This window comes from Aulostomus chinensis, chromosome 11 (assembly GCF_037954235.1).
Source record: "Aulostomus chinensis isolate RoL2024-O1b breed Wild chromosome 11, RoL_Achi_v1.0, whole genome shotgun sequence".
NCBI lineage: Eukaryota > Metazoa > Chordata > Actinopteri > Syngnathiformes > Aulostomidae > Aulostomus > Aulostomus chinensis.
In genome coordinates, this window is record NC_141330.1 from 168603 (window position 1) to 183878 (window position 15276).

The 15276-nt window shown below is 47.4% G+C and overlaps 1 protein-coding gene across 2 annotated transcripts in view; it reads right to left on the reverse strand.

Moving 5' to 3' along the window:
* Positions 1 to 15276, reverse strand: part of cpne4a (copine IVa) — a 43262-nt gene that overhangs the window by 17491 nt on the left and 10495 nt on the right. For both annotated transcript variants that reach the window (XM_086217439.1, XM_086217440.1), the window contains exons 2-5: positions 9809 to 10000; positions 8529 to 8708; positions 987 to 1058; positions 553 to 627 (exon numbers count right to left, since the gene is read on the reverse strand). In XM_086217439.1, coding sequence (XP_086073565.1) covers positions 553 to 627; positions 987 to 1058; positions 8529 to 8708; positions 9809 to 9979 — 498 coding nt within the window. In that variant the 5' untranslated portion in view covers positions 9980 to 10000. The remainder of the gene's footprint in view (positions 1 to 552; positions 628 to 986; positions 1059 to 8528; positions 8709 to 9808; positions 10001 to 15276) is intronic.

Sequence of the window (15276 nt, forward strand, 5' to 3'; positions counted from 1 at the left end):
ATCAGCTTACGGTGTAGGTGAGTAACAGTTTCTTCTTAGGACAAGGGAGAATGGCAAAGTCTGAAAAAAACATGAACTCACTGGTGAGCCCACAGAGAGGCAGGTACCTGGTCCTTCAGTTCACCTCTCTGAAGGTTCCACACTGAGACAACAGGCAGTTAATCTTCACAAACGGGAACTCACTCAGCAGCACACAGTCAGTTACACAGAAACTCCAGGGCCAAAGTCACAACTGAAAGTCTAGGGCCAGAAACAGAACTAGGAATCCAGGGACAGATTGCTGTTCGGTTCCCAGGGAGTTGATGTGGAGCACTGGTCATCACGAACAAGCACTGAGACACTGAGGCTTCTCGAGTGAATATCCAGGTGCAGCCAGTTAAGTGTGACTGCAGGTGTGTTTGATTGGCTGGGAAGTGAGTGAGTGATCTTCAAGTTGCAACTTCAGAATTGCCAAAAGGGAGCATGTAGCGTTCAGAGTCCATTTGTAACCAATGTATTGCTATTTCAAAAGCGACCTCGTCTCAGGTGAAGAGTGGAAAGGACTAGCTCTACCTTGTCATCCAGCTTCCTGGCGCTGAAGGAAAGCTCGATGTAGTCGTCATTGCCCGTCAACTCTTCAGCTGTGATCTGGAAGCAGATTTCCAAAAGGCCGAAACACTGAATATTATGCAAGAAGAGAGGCAGTGGTGAAAAAGTGGCTTGGTGGCACTTTAGAGCTTTTGATATGAGGTCATTAATTAGCTCGGTGTTGCAGTTACGTTCGCAGCGTATAAAAATGTCTTCCATGTGCTTGTTGTTAGGTTTGTTGTGTTTCATCTGTACACCAGCTTCTGCATGATAAGCACATGTTGAAGCTGTGTAATGTGTGTCGCCTGGCCACTGGGGTTCTTAAACAGTCCCACAAAGCTGTAAATTCTACACTGGCGTGTTTGTGTGAAAGTTGTGACAGAGACAATCACGGGTCACAAGGATGGTGTATTGCTCACAGTGATGATGACTCTTCCCACAATGCCTCCCGGTCTGAGAAGTGCTTTGACGAGTTTCCTCTGAGAGATGATCTGAGAACACACACACACACACACACACACACACACACATAATATCAATCATCAGCAAATCTTTAATTATGTAGCAAAAATCGCAAACATGTCAATGTCATGCAATTAAAGCTCTGGAAAATGAAGAAACAGAACATGAGATTTAAGGTGAGAAGCGATGTGGGACCAATGCACCACCTGTGTCTCATTTCCCCCAGCGCATTTATCCTCTGTGTCTCCCATTGTCTCTGGTTGGATCATTGTGTTTGTGCTTGGTTTTGTCATTGTCATGTCTCGTTCCCACGCCATGTTCCCAGCTCCTCAAGGTCTTGTAAGTCTAGTTCTCAGTCTTGTTTTTTTTCATTCAGTTTTGTTGTTACTTTGTACACGTCCAGGACTGAGGCCTGTTCACCCCTTTGTTTGATACTTTGTTTTCTTCCATTGAACTTTGTATCCCTTGTGCTGTAACTTTTCCTTTTGATTAAATACTTCATATTGAACCCCTGCTGTCTGCACTTGGGTCCTGTTTCCCTGCCCATCTCCCCCTTGATGGAGCATACATGATCAGCTGAGTGTGTGTGTGTGTGTGTGTGTGTGTGTTCAGAATAAATGACACTGTGCCATTAAGTCCTCAGATGGTGTAAACAGTTGATTTTGGGTAGACTTGCCTTCAGGCTCTGACGTTGGATTCATGTTTCAGGCAAACAAAGCTGCTGCCGCTGCTGCCTGGATAAACATGAGTGGAAAGGCACTTCCTGAAGACATGCCAGAGTGAATGGGGAGAGCTGGGAAGCTACTGGAAGGGCTGATGCCACACTGGGATGTCTGGAAAGTTGAATACTGTGAACATCGCGTGAGAGATTTGAACCAATTAAGGTTTGTTTAATTAAATAGGCAGAGACTAAAGTGCTTGTGGGGAAAGTTTACACGAGATGTGTGACTCCTCTGTCGCTCCCCTGACAGAGCTAAGGGGAGCGACAGAGGAGTAGGAGCTGACAACAGTGAGGAGGTGTAAGAATTGAAGGGGGTGACAGAGTTGAAGGAGGTGACAGAAGAAAAGGAGGTGACAGAGTCGAAGGAGGTGACAGAAGAAAAGGAGGTGACAGAGTTGAGAAGGAGGTAACAGAAGAAAAGGAGGTGACAGAGGAAAAGGAGGTGACAGAGTTGAGAAGGAGGTGACAGAGTTGAGAAGGAGGAGACAGAAGAAAAGGAGGTGACAGAGTTGAGAAGGAGGTGAAAGAGTTGAAGGGGGTGACAGAGTTGAGAAGGAGGTGACAGAGTTGAGAAGGAGGAGACAGAAGAAAAGGAGGTGACAGAATTGAGAAGGAGGAGAAAGAGTTGAAGGGGGTGACAGAAGAAAAGGAGGTGGCAGAGTTGAAGGAGGTGACAGAGTTGAAGGAGGTGACAGAGTTGAAGGGGGTGAAAGAGTTTAGATGGAGGTGAAAGAGTTGAGGAGGTGACAGAGTTGAGATGGAGGTGAAAGAGTTGAGATGGAGGTGAAAGAGTTGAGAAGGAGGTGACAGAGTTGAAGGAGGTGACAGAGTTGAGGGAGTGACAGAGTTGAAGGGGGTGACAGAGTTCAGACGGAAGTGAAAGAGTTGAGGAGGTGACAGAGTTGAGATGGAGGTGAAAGAGTTGAGAAGGAGGTGAAAGAGTTGAGATGGAGGTGAAAGAGTTGAGACGGAAGTGAAAGAGTTGAGGAGGTGACAGAGTTGAGACAGAGGTGAAAGAGTTGAGGAGGTGACAGAGTTGAGACGGAAGTGAAAGAGTTGAGGAGGTGACAGAGTTGAGATGGAGGTGAAAGAGTTGAGGAGGTGACAGAGTTGAGGGGGTGACAGAGTTGAGGGAGTGACAGAGTTGAGATGGAGGTGAAAGAGTTGAGGAGGTGACAGAGTTGAGGGGTGACAGAGTTGAGGGGGTGACAGAGTTGAGAAGGTGACAGAGTTGAGGAGGTGACAGAGTTTAAGGGGGTGACAGAGTTGAGAAGGAGGTGAAAGAGTTGAAGGAGGTGACAGAGTTGAAGGAGGTGACAGAGTTGAGGGAGTGACAGAGTTGAAGGGGGTGACAGAGTTGAGGGGGTGACAGAGTTGAGAAGGTGGTGAAAGAGTTGAGGAGGTGACAGAGCTGAGAAGGAGGTGACAGAGTTGAAGGAGATGACAGAGTTGAGAAGGAGGTGACAGAGTTGAGATGGAGGTGAAAGAGTTGAGGGGGTGACAGAGTTGAGGAGGTGACAGAGTTGAGGGGGTGACAGAGTTGAGATGGAGGTGAAAGAGTTGAGGAGGTGACAGAGTTGAGGGGGTGACAGAGTTGAGGAGGTGACAGAGTTGAGAAGGAGGTGACAGAGTTGAAGGAGGTGACAGAGTTGAGAAGGAGGTGAAAGAGTTGAAGGAGGTGACAGAGCTGAGAAGGAGGTGACAGAGCTGAGAAGGAGGTGACAGAGTTGAAGGAGGTGACAGAGTTGAGAAGGAGGTGAAAGAGTTGAAGGAGGTGACAGAGTTGAAGGAGGTGACAGAGTTGAGGGAGTGACAGAGTTGAAGGGGGTGACAGAGTTGAGACGGAAGTGAAAGAGTTTAGGAGGTGACAGAGTTGAGATGGAGGTGAAAGAGTTGAGATGGAGGTGAAAGAGTTGAGGAGGTGACAGAGTTGAGATGGAGGTGAAAGAGTTGAAAAGGAGGTGACAGAGTTGAAGGAGGTGACAGAGTTGAGGGGGTGACAGAGTTGATGGGGTGACAGAGTTGAGGAGGTGACAGAGTTGAGGGGGTGACAGAGTTGCGGGGGTGACAGTGTTGAGAAGGTGGTGAAAGAGTTGAGGAGGTGACAGAGCTGAGAAGGAGGTGACAGAGTTGAAGGAGGTGACAGAGTTGAGAAGGAGGTGACAGAGTTGAAGGAGGTGACAGAGTTGAGAAGGAGGTGACAGAGTTGAGAAGGAGGTGAAAGAGTTGAAGGAGGTGACAGAGTTGAAGGAGGTGACAGAGTTGAGAAGGAGGTGAAAGAGTTGAGAAGGAGGTGACAGTTGAAGGAGGTGACAGAGTTGAGAAGGAGGTGACAGAGTTGAAGGAGGTGACAGAGTTGAAGGAGGTGAAAGAGTTGAAGGAGGTGACAGAGTTGAAGGAGTTGAAAGAGTTGAAGGAGGTGACAGAGTTGAGAAGGAGGTGACAGAGTTGAAGGAGGTGACAGAGTTGAAGGAGGTGAAAGAGTTGAGAAGGAGGTGAAAGAGTTGAAGGAGGTGACAGAGTTGAGAAGGAGGTGACAGAGTTGAGAAGGAGGTGACAGAGTTGAAGGAGGTGACAGAGTTGAGAAGGAGGTGACAGAGTTGAGAAGGAGGTGAAAGAGTTGAAGGAGGTGACAGAGTTGAAGGAGGTGACAGAGTTGAGAAGGAGGTGAAAGAGTTGTAGGAGGTGACAGTTGAAGGAGGTGACAGAGTTGAGAAGGAGGTGACAGAGTTGAAGGAGGTGACAGAGTTTAAGGAGGTGAAAGAGTTGAAGGAGGTGACAGAGTTGAAGGAGTTGAAAGAGTTGAAGGAGGTGACAGAGTTGAGAAGGAGGTGACAGAGTTGAAGGAGGTGACAGAGTTGAAGGAGTTGAAAGAGTTGAAGGAGGTGACAGAGTTGAGAAGGAGGTGACAGAGTTGAAGGAGGTGACAGAGTTGAAGGAGGTGAAAGAGTTGAGAAGGAGATGAAAGAGTTGAAGGAGGTGACAGAGTTGAGAAGGAGGTGACAGAGTTGAGAAGGAGGTGACAGTGTTGAAGGAGGTGACAGAGTTGAAGGAGGTGACAGAGTTGAGAAGGAGGTGAAAGAGTTGAAGGAGGTGACAGAGTTGAAGGAGGTGACAGAGTTGAGAAGGAGGTGAAAGAGTTGTAGGAGGTGACAGTTGAAGGAGGTGACAGAGTTGAGAAGGAGGTGACAGAGTTGAAGGAGGTGACAGAGTTGAAGGAGGTGAAAGAGTTGAAGGAGGTGACAGAGTTGAAGGAGTTGAAAGAGTTGAAGGAGGTGACAGAGTTGAGAAGGAGGTGACAGAGTTGAAGGAGGTGACAGAGTTGAAGGAGGTGAAAGAGTTGAGAAAAAGGTGAAAGAGTTGAAGGAGGTGACAGAGTTGAGAAGGAGGTGACAGAGTTGAAGGAGGTGACAGAGTTGAAGGAGGTGACAGAGTTGAGAAGGAGGTGACAGAGTTGAAGGAGGTGACAGAGTTGAGGGGGTGACAGAGTTGAGGGGGTGACAGAGTTGAGAAGGAGGTGAAAGAGTTGAGGAGGTGACAGAGCTGAGAAGGAGGTGACAGAGTTGAAGGAGGTGACAGAGTTGAGAAGGAGGTGACAGAGTTGAAGGAGGTGACAGAGTTGAGAAGGAGGTGACAGAGTTGAGAAGGAGGTGAAAGAGTTGAAGGAGGTGACAGAGTTGAAGGAGGTGACAGAGTTGAGAAGGAGGTGAAAGAGTTGAGAAGGAGGTGAAAGAGTTGAAGGAGGTGACAGAGTTGAAGGAGGAGACAGAGTTGAGAAGGAGGTGAAAGAGTTGTAGGAGGTGACAGTTGAAGGAGGTGACAGAGTTGAGAAGGAGGTGACAGAGTTGAAGGAGGTGACAGAGTTGAAGGAGGTGACAGAGTTGAGAAGGAGGTGAAAGAGTTGAAGGAGGTGACAGAGTTGAAGGAGGTGACAGAGTTGAGAAGGAGGTGAAAGAGTTGAAGGAGGTGACAGAGTTGAAGGAGGTGAAAGAGTTGAAGGAGGTGACAGAGTTGAAGTAGTTGAAAGAGTTGAAGGAGGTGACAGAGTTGAGAAGGAGGTGACAGAGTTGAAGGAGGTGAAAGAGTTGAGAAGGAGGTGAAAGAGTTGAAGGAGGTGACAGAGTTGAGAAGGAGGTGACAGAGTTGAAGGAGGTGACAGAGTTGAGAAAGAGGTGACAGAGTTGAAGGAGGTGACAGATTTGAGGGGGTGACGGAGTTGAGAAGGAGGTGACAGAGTTGAAGGAGGTGACAGAGTTGAGAAGGAGGTGACAGAGTTGAAGGAGGTGACAGAGTTGAAGGAGGTGACAGAGTTGAAGGAGGTGACAGAGTTGAGAAGGAGGTGACAGAGTTGAAGGAGGTGACAGAGTTGAGAAGGAGGTGACAGAGTTGAAGGAGGTGACAGAGTTGAAGGAGGTGACAGAGTTGAGAAAGAGGTGACAGAGTTGAAGGAGGTGACAGATTTGAGGGGGTGACGGAGTTGAGAAGGAGGTGACAGAGATTTGCTTGTTGTGGTTTTGTTTTTTTGATCCCCTTTTCTGCAAAGCAGCAGCTCTTCTTCCTCTCCCTCTCAGGTGGGGGCACACATGAGGCCCTGGGGGGCTTGAGCCCCTGCCCTCTTTGCCTCCTATTAAAAAGTGCCCTCTGTGTGTTTTTTTAATCACATTAATAAATTCCTGTTAAGGATGGAAAATAAAAAAACCGGCAGTACCAAAACTCCCCGGTATTCTACCTGTTCCAGAGTGATGATCACTACCGCTTTCGCGGGCTGCGCCTCGGAACCTTTGTAAGGGCTTGTGTTTCCGCCACCCCACCAGATAGAGGCACATGTGTTGTGCTACTGACGAGAGTAAACAAGCAAAATGGTACCTGGCGTCTGCGTGCATTATTTGCCATGCAAGGCAACCACTCAGGTTACGACACTACCGGACCAGTTTTCTTGTAATACTGGGTCGTTGTGTGTTGAGCCGCCTCTCTGGTCGTTGCGGCTCCGCGGTCACAGAGAGAGCGAGCGGGCGAGTGAGAGGGAGAGAAGCCGCTGGCCATGTAGAACTAAGGAGACGTGACAGTGGAGCACCTGGAACCTGAGAGTTCTGGTCTAACTAGTAACGTCCATTTATTCAACCTGCTTGGATATGGGACGCCTCATATTTCAGAACAACGCTCTATTTTTGGCTCATTTCAAAATAAAATACACCGTGTTTTTGACGGATCACAGCCTGTTTCCCTCACTGCAGGTCTGAAGTTCAGGTCCCAGGGTTAGAGAGGCCTGTAAAGTTGATTGTGACTTGGGTTACACTATCACACGACTGTGTGGGCTGACAAAATTATAATGCTAATAATATCGTGATATCAGCATTCTGGGGATACATATGCAACTGTAACAGCAGATTAGCTCAGATTAGGTGAAGATGCAAAGATGGGTATTTTCTCTGTGACTGAAATTCAAATTCAAACAATGACTTAAGTTGTTTTTTTGAACCTGGAAAGATTCAATTGAGTAAGAAAGGAAGGAAGTAGGGCAGCCCGGTGGTGCAGTGGTCCTTCTTGTGGCCCCCATCAAGAAGGTTGTGGGTGGAGCCCCGGCTGCAGCACGGGGTCTTTCTGGGTGAGTCTCCATGTTCTCCCTGTTCCTGCTGGGTTCTCTCTGGTACTCCAGCTTCCTCCACAGTCCAAAGACATCAAGAGGGACCAGGTTAATCCAGACTCTAAATTGACCGTAGGCGTGGCTGGGAGAGCCAAAGGTTGTCTGTCTCTATGTGTTGGCCCTGCCATGGACTGGTGACCTGTCCAGGGGGAAGGCTGCTTGGATAGGCTCCACCCCCACCACCCTCAACAGGAGAAGAGGGGGAACATGGATGGATGGATGATGGATGGAGGGGTGATGGAGGGATTTGCTCATGGACAAATCACCATGACAGAATCTTTCATTTCTGCCACGATGATTTGTCTCATCTGTTCGCGTGTTTCTGAGACTCTCCATTGGTGTTTAGCGGTGCTAAACGTTAGTCAGTGATGATGTTCAACCACAATGTTCATGCATGGGGAACAAAACCATTGACCACCACTTTCATGTAGAGTTTGGGGAAACTGAAGAGCATCGTCCTTAGCAGTGATTTTCATAGGCAAATGCAACATATTTCCTTCTCACAGAGTTAGTACACTTGGTATGTTCGCCAGTAGAAACAGGAAGTGTGAAGGACGACATAACGGGTGACATGAAACGAAGGAGTGTTGCGATTGGTCAAAGTTGTATGAAAGTTGCAGTGATTGGATAAAATTGCTGGCCGTGCAAAATTAGCAGGGATTGCCTGAATTTGTATTCATAGTTGCAATCGCAACATCGCGAATTCCTGAAGGGACTGACAATAAACCAAAGTAATATCAATATCAGGGTGTGTGTGCGCGCGTGTGTGTGAGAGAGAGAGAGATGCTAGAGAGCACACACTTCCTGTGTGCGATATGGCTGTAGATCCGGTGAAGACAACCATCAGACATCAGACTGACTCCATGTGACCATCCTGGCGCTCTTGTAAATTCAGCTTGTGGGCATCTTTATCAAAGATCCGACCGTGTGACAAAAGTTCCTAGTTTCCTGTTCTGTGGTCAATATTGAACTTGGCCGTCCTGCCATGGCCACACAGTTTCACCAAAACTCTCAAAGACCTCAAATTGTTGCCTTAGCTCTACCCCTCATCATCATAGTTTGTGTGTCATCTGGGATCCAGATAGATGGGCAGGTGGAAGGCCCCATCCAGTCCTTGATCCCACATGGACTCACCTGGCCCAGCGTGCATTCCACTGATCCTAGGAAGTCCGCCTCCTTCAGCCCATTATGGTTGCTGTTGCTATCGTACAGCTCAAAGCGTAAACGCTGCACCTCTTCAAAGTAGAAGTCCAGAGTGAACACCTTGGAGTAGGTGGGGTTAATGCAGCTGCGAATCACCTCAGTCCGGTCCACCTGCAGGAGACAAAAATGGACGTACCATCGTAGGGACAATGTGCACCTTCCTGACTTATTTTTACCTTCAATGTAACCTTTAACATCACATTGATAGAACAAGTGGTGAGGAGCAGAATGATACCTTGTTCATACATCCTGCGAGCGCCAATCCCTGGTCTCTAAACCATGTAACCAGTTTGTAGTACACATGTGAGCTCTGGTAGCCTCAGCCACAGCTGCTGTAACGCTAGCCATTAGCCATTAGCATGCTAACAGTCACACAAGTGCTGTGGATCCATGTGGTTGTCATGGTCATGAAATCATTTAGGTGTCACATGGTTACAATATGAAAGTACTCTGCTAATCTCAGATTCATAGATTAGAGTGAATCAGCATCTGGTGTTCCACTGATATCAGCTGGGGGGGGGGGGGGGGGCTGCTCACTGCAACCAAAAAAATCCACCTGAACAATGGACAAAGAGCCCCACCTACAGGAGCCATCTTTAATGAGGTCATCGGGTCTGACCAATCTTTTCACTCGTCAACTATAATGAAAAACCATAGTGACATCATCACAGCTGTGGTGTCCATGTCATGACATCATCATACACAAGCACCTGGTCTCCTTTATACGCACTCACGTGTTCTCCATCATGTAACTCAGCTAAACGTGTGTGAGCCTGCAGGTTTGTCCAAAGTGTCCTCATAGCACACATGTCACATCTTGTTGATCCTGTCACATGACTAACTTCGTCAAGTCAAATCAAAAGTGGGACAAGAAGAAACTGCTTGCAGCTGCAGAACCTCCACTTTATTAAAATCTCACAGGACAAAACACATTTACAGGCCAGAAGCCACAGACAGCAGTAAAACTACAAAATAGGACCGTTAAAAGCCAACAATACCGTGTTAGTGGGGGGGTGGGGTAACATGCAGTAAGAAATGGAGGAAGAGGAGTTGCGTGGATGTGCATACACACCAGCAAGCGAGGGACTAAAAATTGAATTTGGGCCGGCAAAACAGGGTCTGAATCAACGTCTTTGTGAGAATGATTATCAGTGCACAGTGACATCAGTCAACCAGACAGCTGATTGGAGGTGGTTGACATGGTGACGTACCTCCATCCACTGTCCATGTGACTGCATCTTGAGGATGATACAAGGGTCTGGCTTGGACAGGGCATCGCGGTCTGACAGACCTTTGCAGGTGAGTCGCAGCTCCACTTTGGTCAGACAGGGACTGTTGAACAGGCCAAGAGAATTGGCCGCCGACTCGTAGATGTCACTCATTGTGGAGGCAGGACAGGAAGTCTGCACAGAAAAAGATAAACCCATCATTTGTTTTGTTGCAGCCCTTATTTAGTATTTAACTTTTGTTCTATCTCATCTCAGTTTTGTTTCTTGTTTTTTCTTAGTGACAATTTTAGTTTGTGTTTCTGCTCACTAGTCTGTTTTATTTTGAAGCTCTTCCCTCTGGTGTTTTTATTTGCTTTACATTTCCTGTCTTTGTTCTTTCCTTCTTTTCAGTGTGTTGCCTCCTCCTCAGTCACAGCTTCCAGCACTCCACTCAGCCCTTTCCTGCCCTTGTGTTCTCCACCTGTTTCCTCTTCCACAACTCTACAGTTTCATTTAGCAGAAGCTTTTGTCCAAAGCGACACAAGCAAGAATTTAAGCTGGAGGGAGGAACCTTAGTAAGCAAACAAAGAGCTTCAAGTTTGATGGCAGCAGGTGTTGCCACATAGTGGCAGAAGAAGTGACATTTTTTGTTTGTTTTTTCTTAATATAATGTAACCAAAACTGACCACAACCAACAATTCCACATCAACAGTATCTTCAGTATCCACCACTGTCAGTGCTGAGTGTTCACTAAGAGCCGGTCTCAGACCTCCTGACTCGTTCTACCCTGAGGACCAGGAGGAGGAGGCTCAGGTTTGAGGGCCTCGTGTTCCCTGAACAGTTGAGCCTTCAAACGTCTCTTAAAAGTAGGGAGGGGCTCTGAGGGTCGTGTGGAGTTGGGAAGTTCATTCCACCATGAGGGAGCAACAGAGGAGAAGAGCCATCATTCTGCTGCAGATCTGTTGCCTCCTCAGTCCTCGTGAGTCTGTATTTTGGATCCTTTTGTCACGTCAGTCTGTCAGCTCATCTGTTTTGCTTCCCTGTCCTTTCGTTCTCCAGCCTGTTGGCCTCCAGTGCTTTTGAGTTTATTTTATTTAGTTTCCAGTTGAGACTCACAGCCTCTTCTGGTCTCTGTTTGGGTCCATCTCTTTGGCTCAATGTTTTGGGACCACTAATGTCTCGTCCAAATGTCCAGCTGCAATCTATAATCTGACTCCATCACAGATTAACTCGCAGGAACCCATCCCCAGGCCCTTCATCGCCCCCCTCCATTCTGGCATCAGCATCATTTGATTAATCTGATAACATCCAGTAAAAGCATCCTTGCAGGCTCAGGTTTCCAGGATGTGAGGAGGAAGACCAAGAGGTCATTAGAAAAATGAACAGGGATCAGGTTTTCTCTGTCAGCAAAGGTTTTACATCATCAATTTGACAGCTGAGTGTGTTACAACTCTGAAGGACAGTTACCATGATGACGAAGGCACTAAAGTTCCTTTGAACTGTGGAAACTGAGTCGCTTGCAACACTGAGAGGAAGACAACATTAACAGTGACAGTCGGTGTCCTGTGGGAGATTTTTGCCTTATGATAAATTAAAGGTACAGGAAAAAGTACTCTCGTGTTCATCTTGGAGTGTCGGAGAGATTCCATGAACTCAAAGCCCTGTGTCACAGGTCCTGCATCCTGCTGTCCCCTGGACTTCATTGAAGCAGGATGGAGCACATTCATGAAGCTCACCGGGAGACTAACGGTCGTCTAGCTATCCATGCAATTATAGCTAACACCTGCTCAGTAGCGTAACTGACGTGCTGATGCGATGATTGGTTGATTCCACTGAGAGCATTTGATGACATTTTGGAGAGTTATGGCCCCCTGGACCTCTGGACCATCAGCTCTAGCACCAACTATCAAGGCTGCCCCTCACTGGGTGGGCAAGAGCAACGTAGTAGCTTGCCATTTGATGATTATGTCAATTGGCATTCTCTACCTGTGCTTATTGCAGGCACCTCCTCTGACCTTGCTAGCTAGCTAGTAGCAGCGTGCTGAAAATGGCCAGTTTTTAAAATGAGGAGTCTATTAGGTTCATTCAGCAAATGGTTGCAATCATTTAAAAAAGACATGATTATATGAAAAAGTTTCCTGCAGGGATGCTGGAAGTCAGTCAGAGTTGGGGGGGGGGGGCTGAGAAACACTCCGATGACGTCATGATGACTCATCACAGCCAGCTTGTATTAGAGCCACAGAAGTTTTTGAACCTGAAGAGTTCATCATTCTCAACTCAGGTGTATGAATTTGATACATTGAATCACACACGAAAAGCACATATTTCTCAGAATGTCTTTCACCTGTTTCATTTCACATGTGACGGATTGATTAGGCAGCGTTGTAAACAAGTCACGAGCTATAAGGCTCACTGATCTGACAGTTCCTACCACACACACACATCGTGACACACACATGCAAAGTCCCTTGAGTACTAACACATTGCGCATTTGTCTTCCGTGTTTCTTCAGTTCTTTTCTGACTCATATCATACGCCACTCGCTCAAGTCCCAGCGCTGCTGGGCCAGACTAGTTGCTGACATCCAGTCACAGGAGAAGCTACGTCATGCTGTGTTTGAGGTACATGTTGGTAGAGTTCTGTAAAGTAAATAATAATATTATTATTATTATAGGGTAATAATTTTTTTAACTTTTTTTTTTTTTTTTTGCATTGTATGTTTAGTCTCTCGCCACCTAAGGGGGCTGCAGCCCCCCCCCCCCCCCCCCCCCCAGCATCCCCACTTCCACCAGTCCATGGTTTCGTCTATAAATTGTCCTTTCCCTTTCAAAGTGATTTTGCAAGGTTTGTGCATTCTGGTCTTAGCCCCACCCACAACTATAATGATTGGTTTAGAGAAATTAAAAAAGGCTGTTTGTTGTCCTGCAGCACAATGATGGGAGGTGGAGCCAGACGAGAACCTGCTGTTCTGCGGTTGTTTTGTCTCTTTAGAAGTTCCAAATAAGGAAAATGAATCATCAGACGTGAAGAGTTTGCCGTGATTTGTAAATGCTCTGTAACTGTGACAGAGTAGCTTCATCTCTGGCGTTGAGTCTAAATCCCTGTCAGGCCATGTGATCAATTAATAATTCACCTATTGAAGAACTTCAAGCCAACCATGAAATGATCATGATGTCAACTAGAGCCCTCACACATTCAGTTATATGGGCGATGGTCCACCCCCTCACTGAGGGCCTCCAAGGACCACAAGCATGTTTTTCTAAAGGTTCTAGTTATCATTAGAGCTGACGCCAATGCCACATCCCCACTATCAGAAGAAGATACCACATACAGTAAACCCACCCTGAAACTGAATCTGTGAACTGCCCTTTCTCATACTGTCAAATACACACACACACACACACACACACACACACACAATTAAACCATTTATTTATGTCTGCATAAATAAATGGAGCATCATGGACACAAATATTATCAGTGTACTCAGTTCAAGTGCAACTTTCAGTTGCTTGAGTCTGGACACTCAACAACGATCAAAACATCCAGAGAACGACACAGGGTTTGCTTTTACAGCAGCAAGCTCACATCTGCAAGGGTACAAAGAGCAGCGCCTCCTCCATATTGAGCGGCGACCAGCAATGGCAGACATGGAGCAATATCTTGCTCACTGTGGCTTTTCTCTTCCTGAGAGCAGCTATCTGGAGACCTCTCACCACAAACTTGTGAACATGGTCGAGGCTACCAAATAGGAGCACCACAAGCTCACACCTGTAGCCTCGCTGCCAGATGGTCTGCTTCAGTTGCTGATATTTCAGCAGCTTGGCCACAAAGGCTTCCTCTAGGCTCTGGTCAAAGGTGCAGCCAAGCTCCAAAATAAGCAGCTCTCCTACTCTCATCCACCACCACAACATCAGGAGTGTTTGCTGAGATGTGAGAAAGCACAACTGAATCATCGTCACACAGATCAGACAATGCTGGGCTTTACAGTCCTGTGCTTGTGCAGAGGTGCAGAGGACCCAAAGGTAGAGCTGACGTCATTGACACCAAACCTGCAGTCCTGTCACGTCTACATACGTAAAGGCCTTTGTATGCATGACAACCATTTAAGATGGGAGATGTGGTTTCGGTGATCTGTGCCTGGCCGTGGTGGATACAGGGTGGGCTCTGACTGTCAGGAGGCCAGATGGAGAGGTTTAGCTTTGTCGGTAAGACCTGCAGCCTAGCTTTCAAAGTGAAGATGATGATGCTCTCATCAAGAGCTACACTTTTTAGCACTGCATGAGAGACAGAGTGGTCGGCAGCTGGGAGACAGGCAAGCTTGCCTTGCAGTTTAAGCTCAGTCCAGTGTTGATGCTGACGTTGTTGCTGAGCTGACATGAGAAGGCCACGGGCATTGGTGGATGGAAGTTCATGCTCCGTTCCACAGATGTTGATTGTGGCCCTCACAGAGATGTTAGGGCTGGTGATGATCTCCTCAGAGACATTAACAGCCACTGAGTCCAGCCCCACCCTCTCCAGGGCCACGTTGGACCGGCCGCATAAGTCATTAAGGTCTGGCCAGTCAGACCACACCCCAAAGCCAGGGGCGCGGGTGTCCAGCTTGCCACTGGGCTTTTTTTTGGAACCCAGGAAGCTTGGCTCCGCCCCCTGCTCCAGAGGGACCTTGCGCCTCCTCAGTCCAAGAACAAAGGGGCTCTGGCCTGCTCTCTGACCTGCTGGTCATCGCTATTCAACATGTTCAGAAGATGGCTGAGTCTTGTAGCAATGTAAGTCCATTCAAAGTTCGGAACCCCCAGCCCACCCGCCTGTTTGGTATGAAATATGATGTCCCGTGTTGAATGGGTGTTAAGTCCAGCCCACTGTCTCACCAGATGTACGGTCTTATTCTTCATATCACAGAGGATCTTGCGAGGAATGTGTACTTTGGAAAACAGGTGCTGAACTTTGACCAGGGCTGCCTGTCTGACTGCTTCTAATGTCTTGATGAGTGTCAGCGTGATGAATTCATTCGATCTAATCTTGTGGTACAGTCAGAAATAATCAACTTCATCAACTTGTTGTTTCCATTCACCTGCCACATTGAATTTAGGACCCAGGTATGTACATGTTTCATGACCTCAGTGGCTGGTTGTTAACAGGAAATGTGATTCTGCCTGATACCAGCGGGTCCCCCGCTATGCTGCTCATAAAAAAAATTGCACACTTTGAGTGATTAACCTCTAATCCAGACCACTCTAGAAAGGAGTTGGTTCTTGAGAGCATGGTGGTTATGGCATCCTCCTGTCTGGAGGCTATGACTACGTTGTCTGCATACCCCTGGAGGGGGTTAGAGGAATGACACCAGGGGGGACATCGCTACAAAGCCACTTTAACCACTGGTTAATAGCCAGTACAAAATTGACAGCACTCCATGGGCAGCCGGTCTTTATGCCTACTTGGAGAGGAATTGGGTCTGTGAGCTGCTTGCC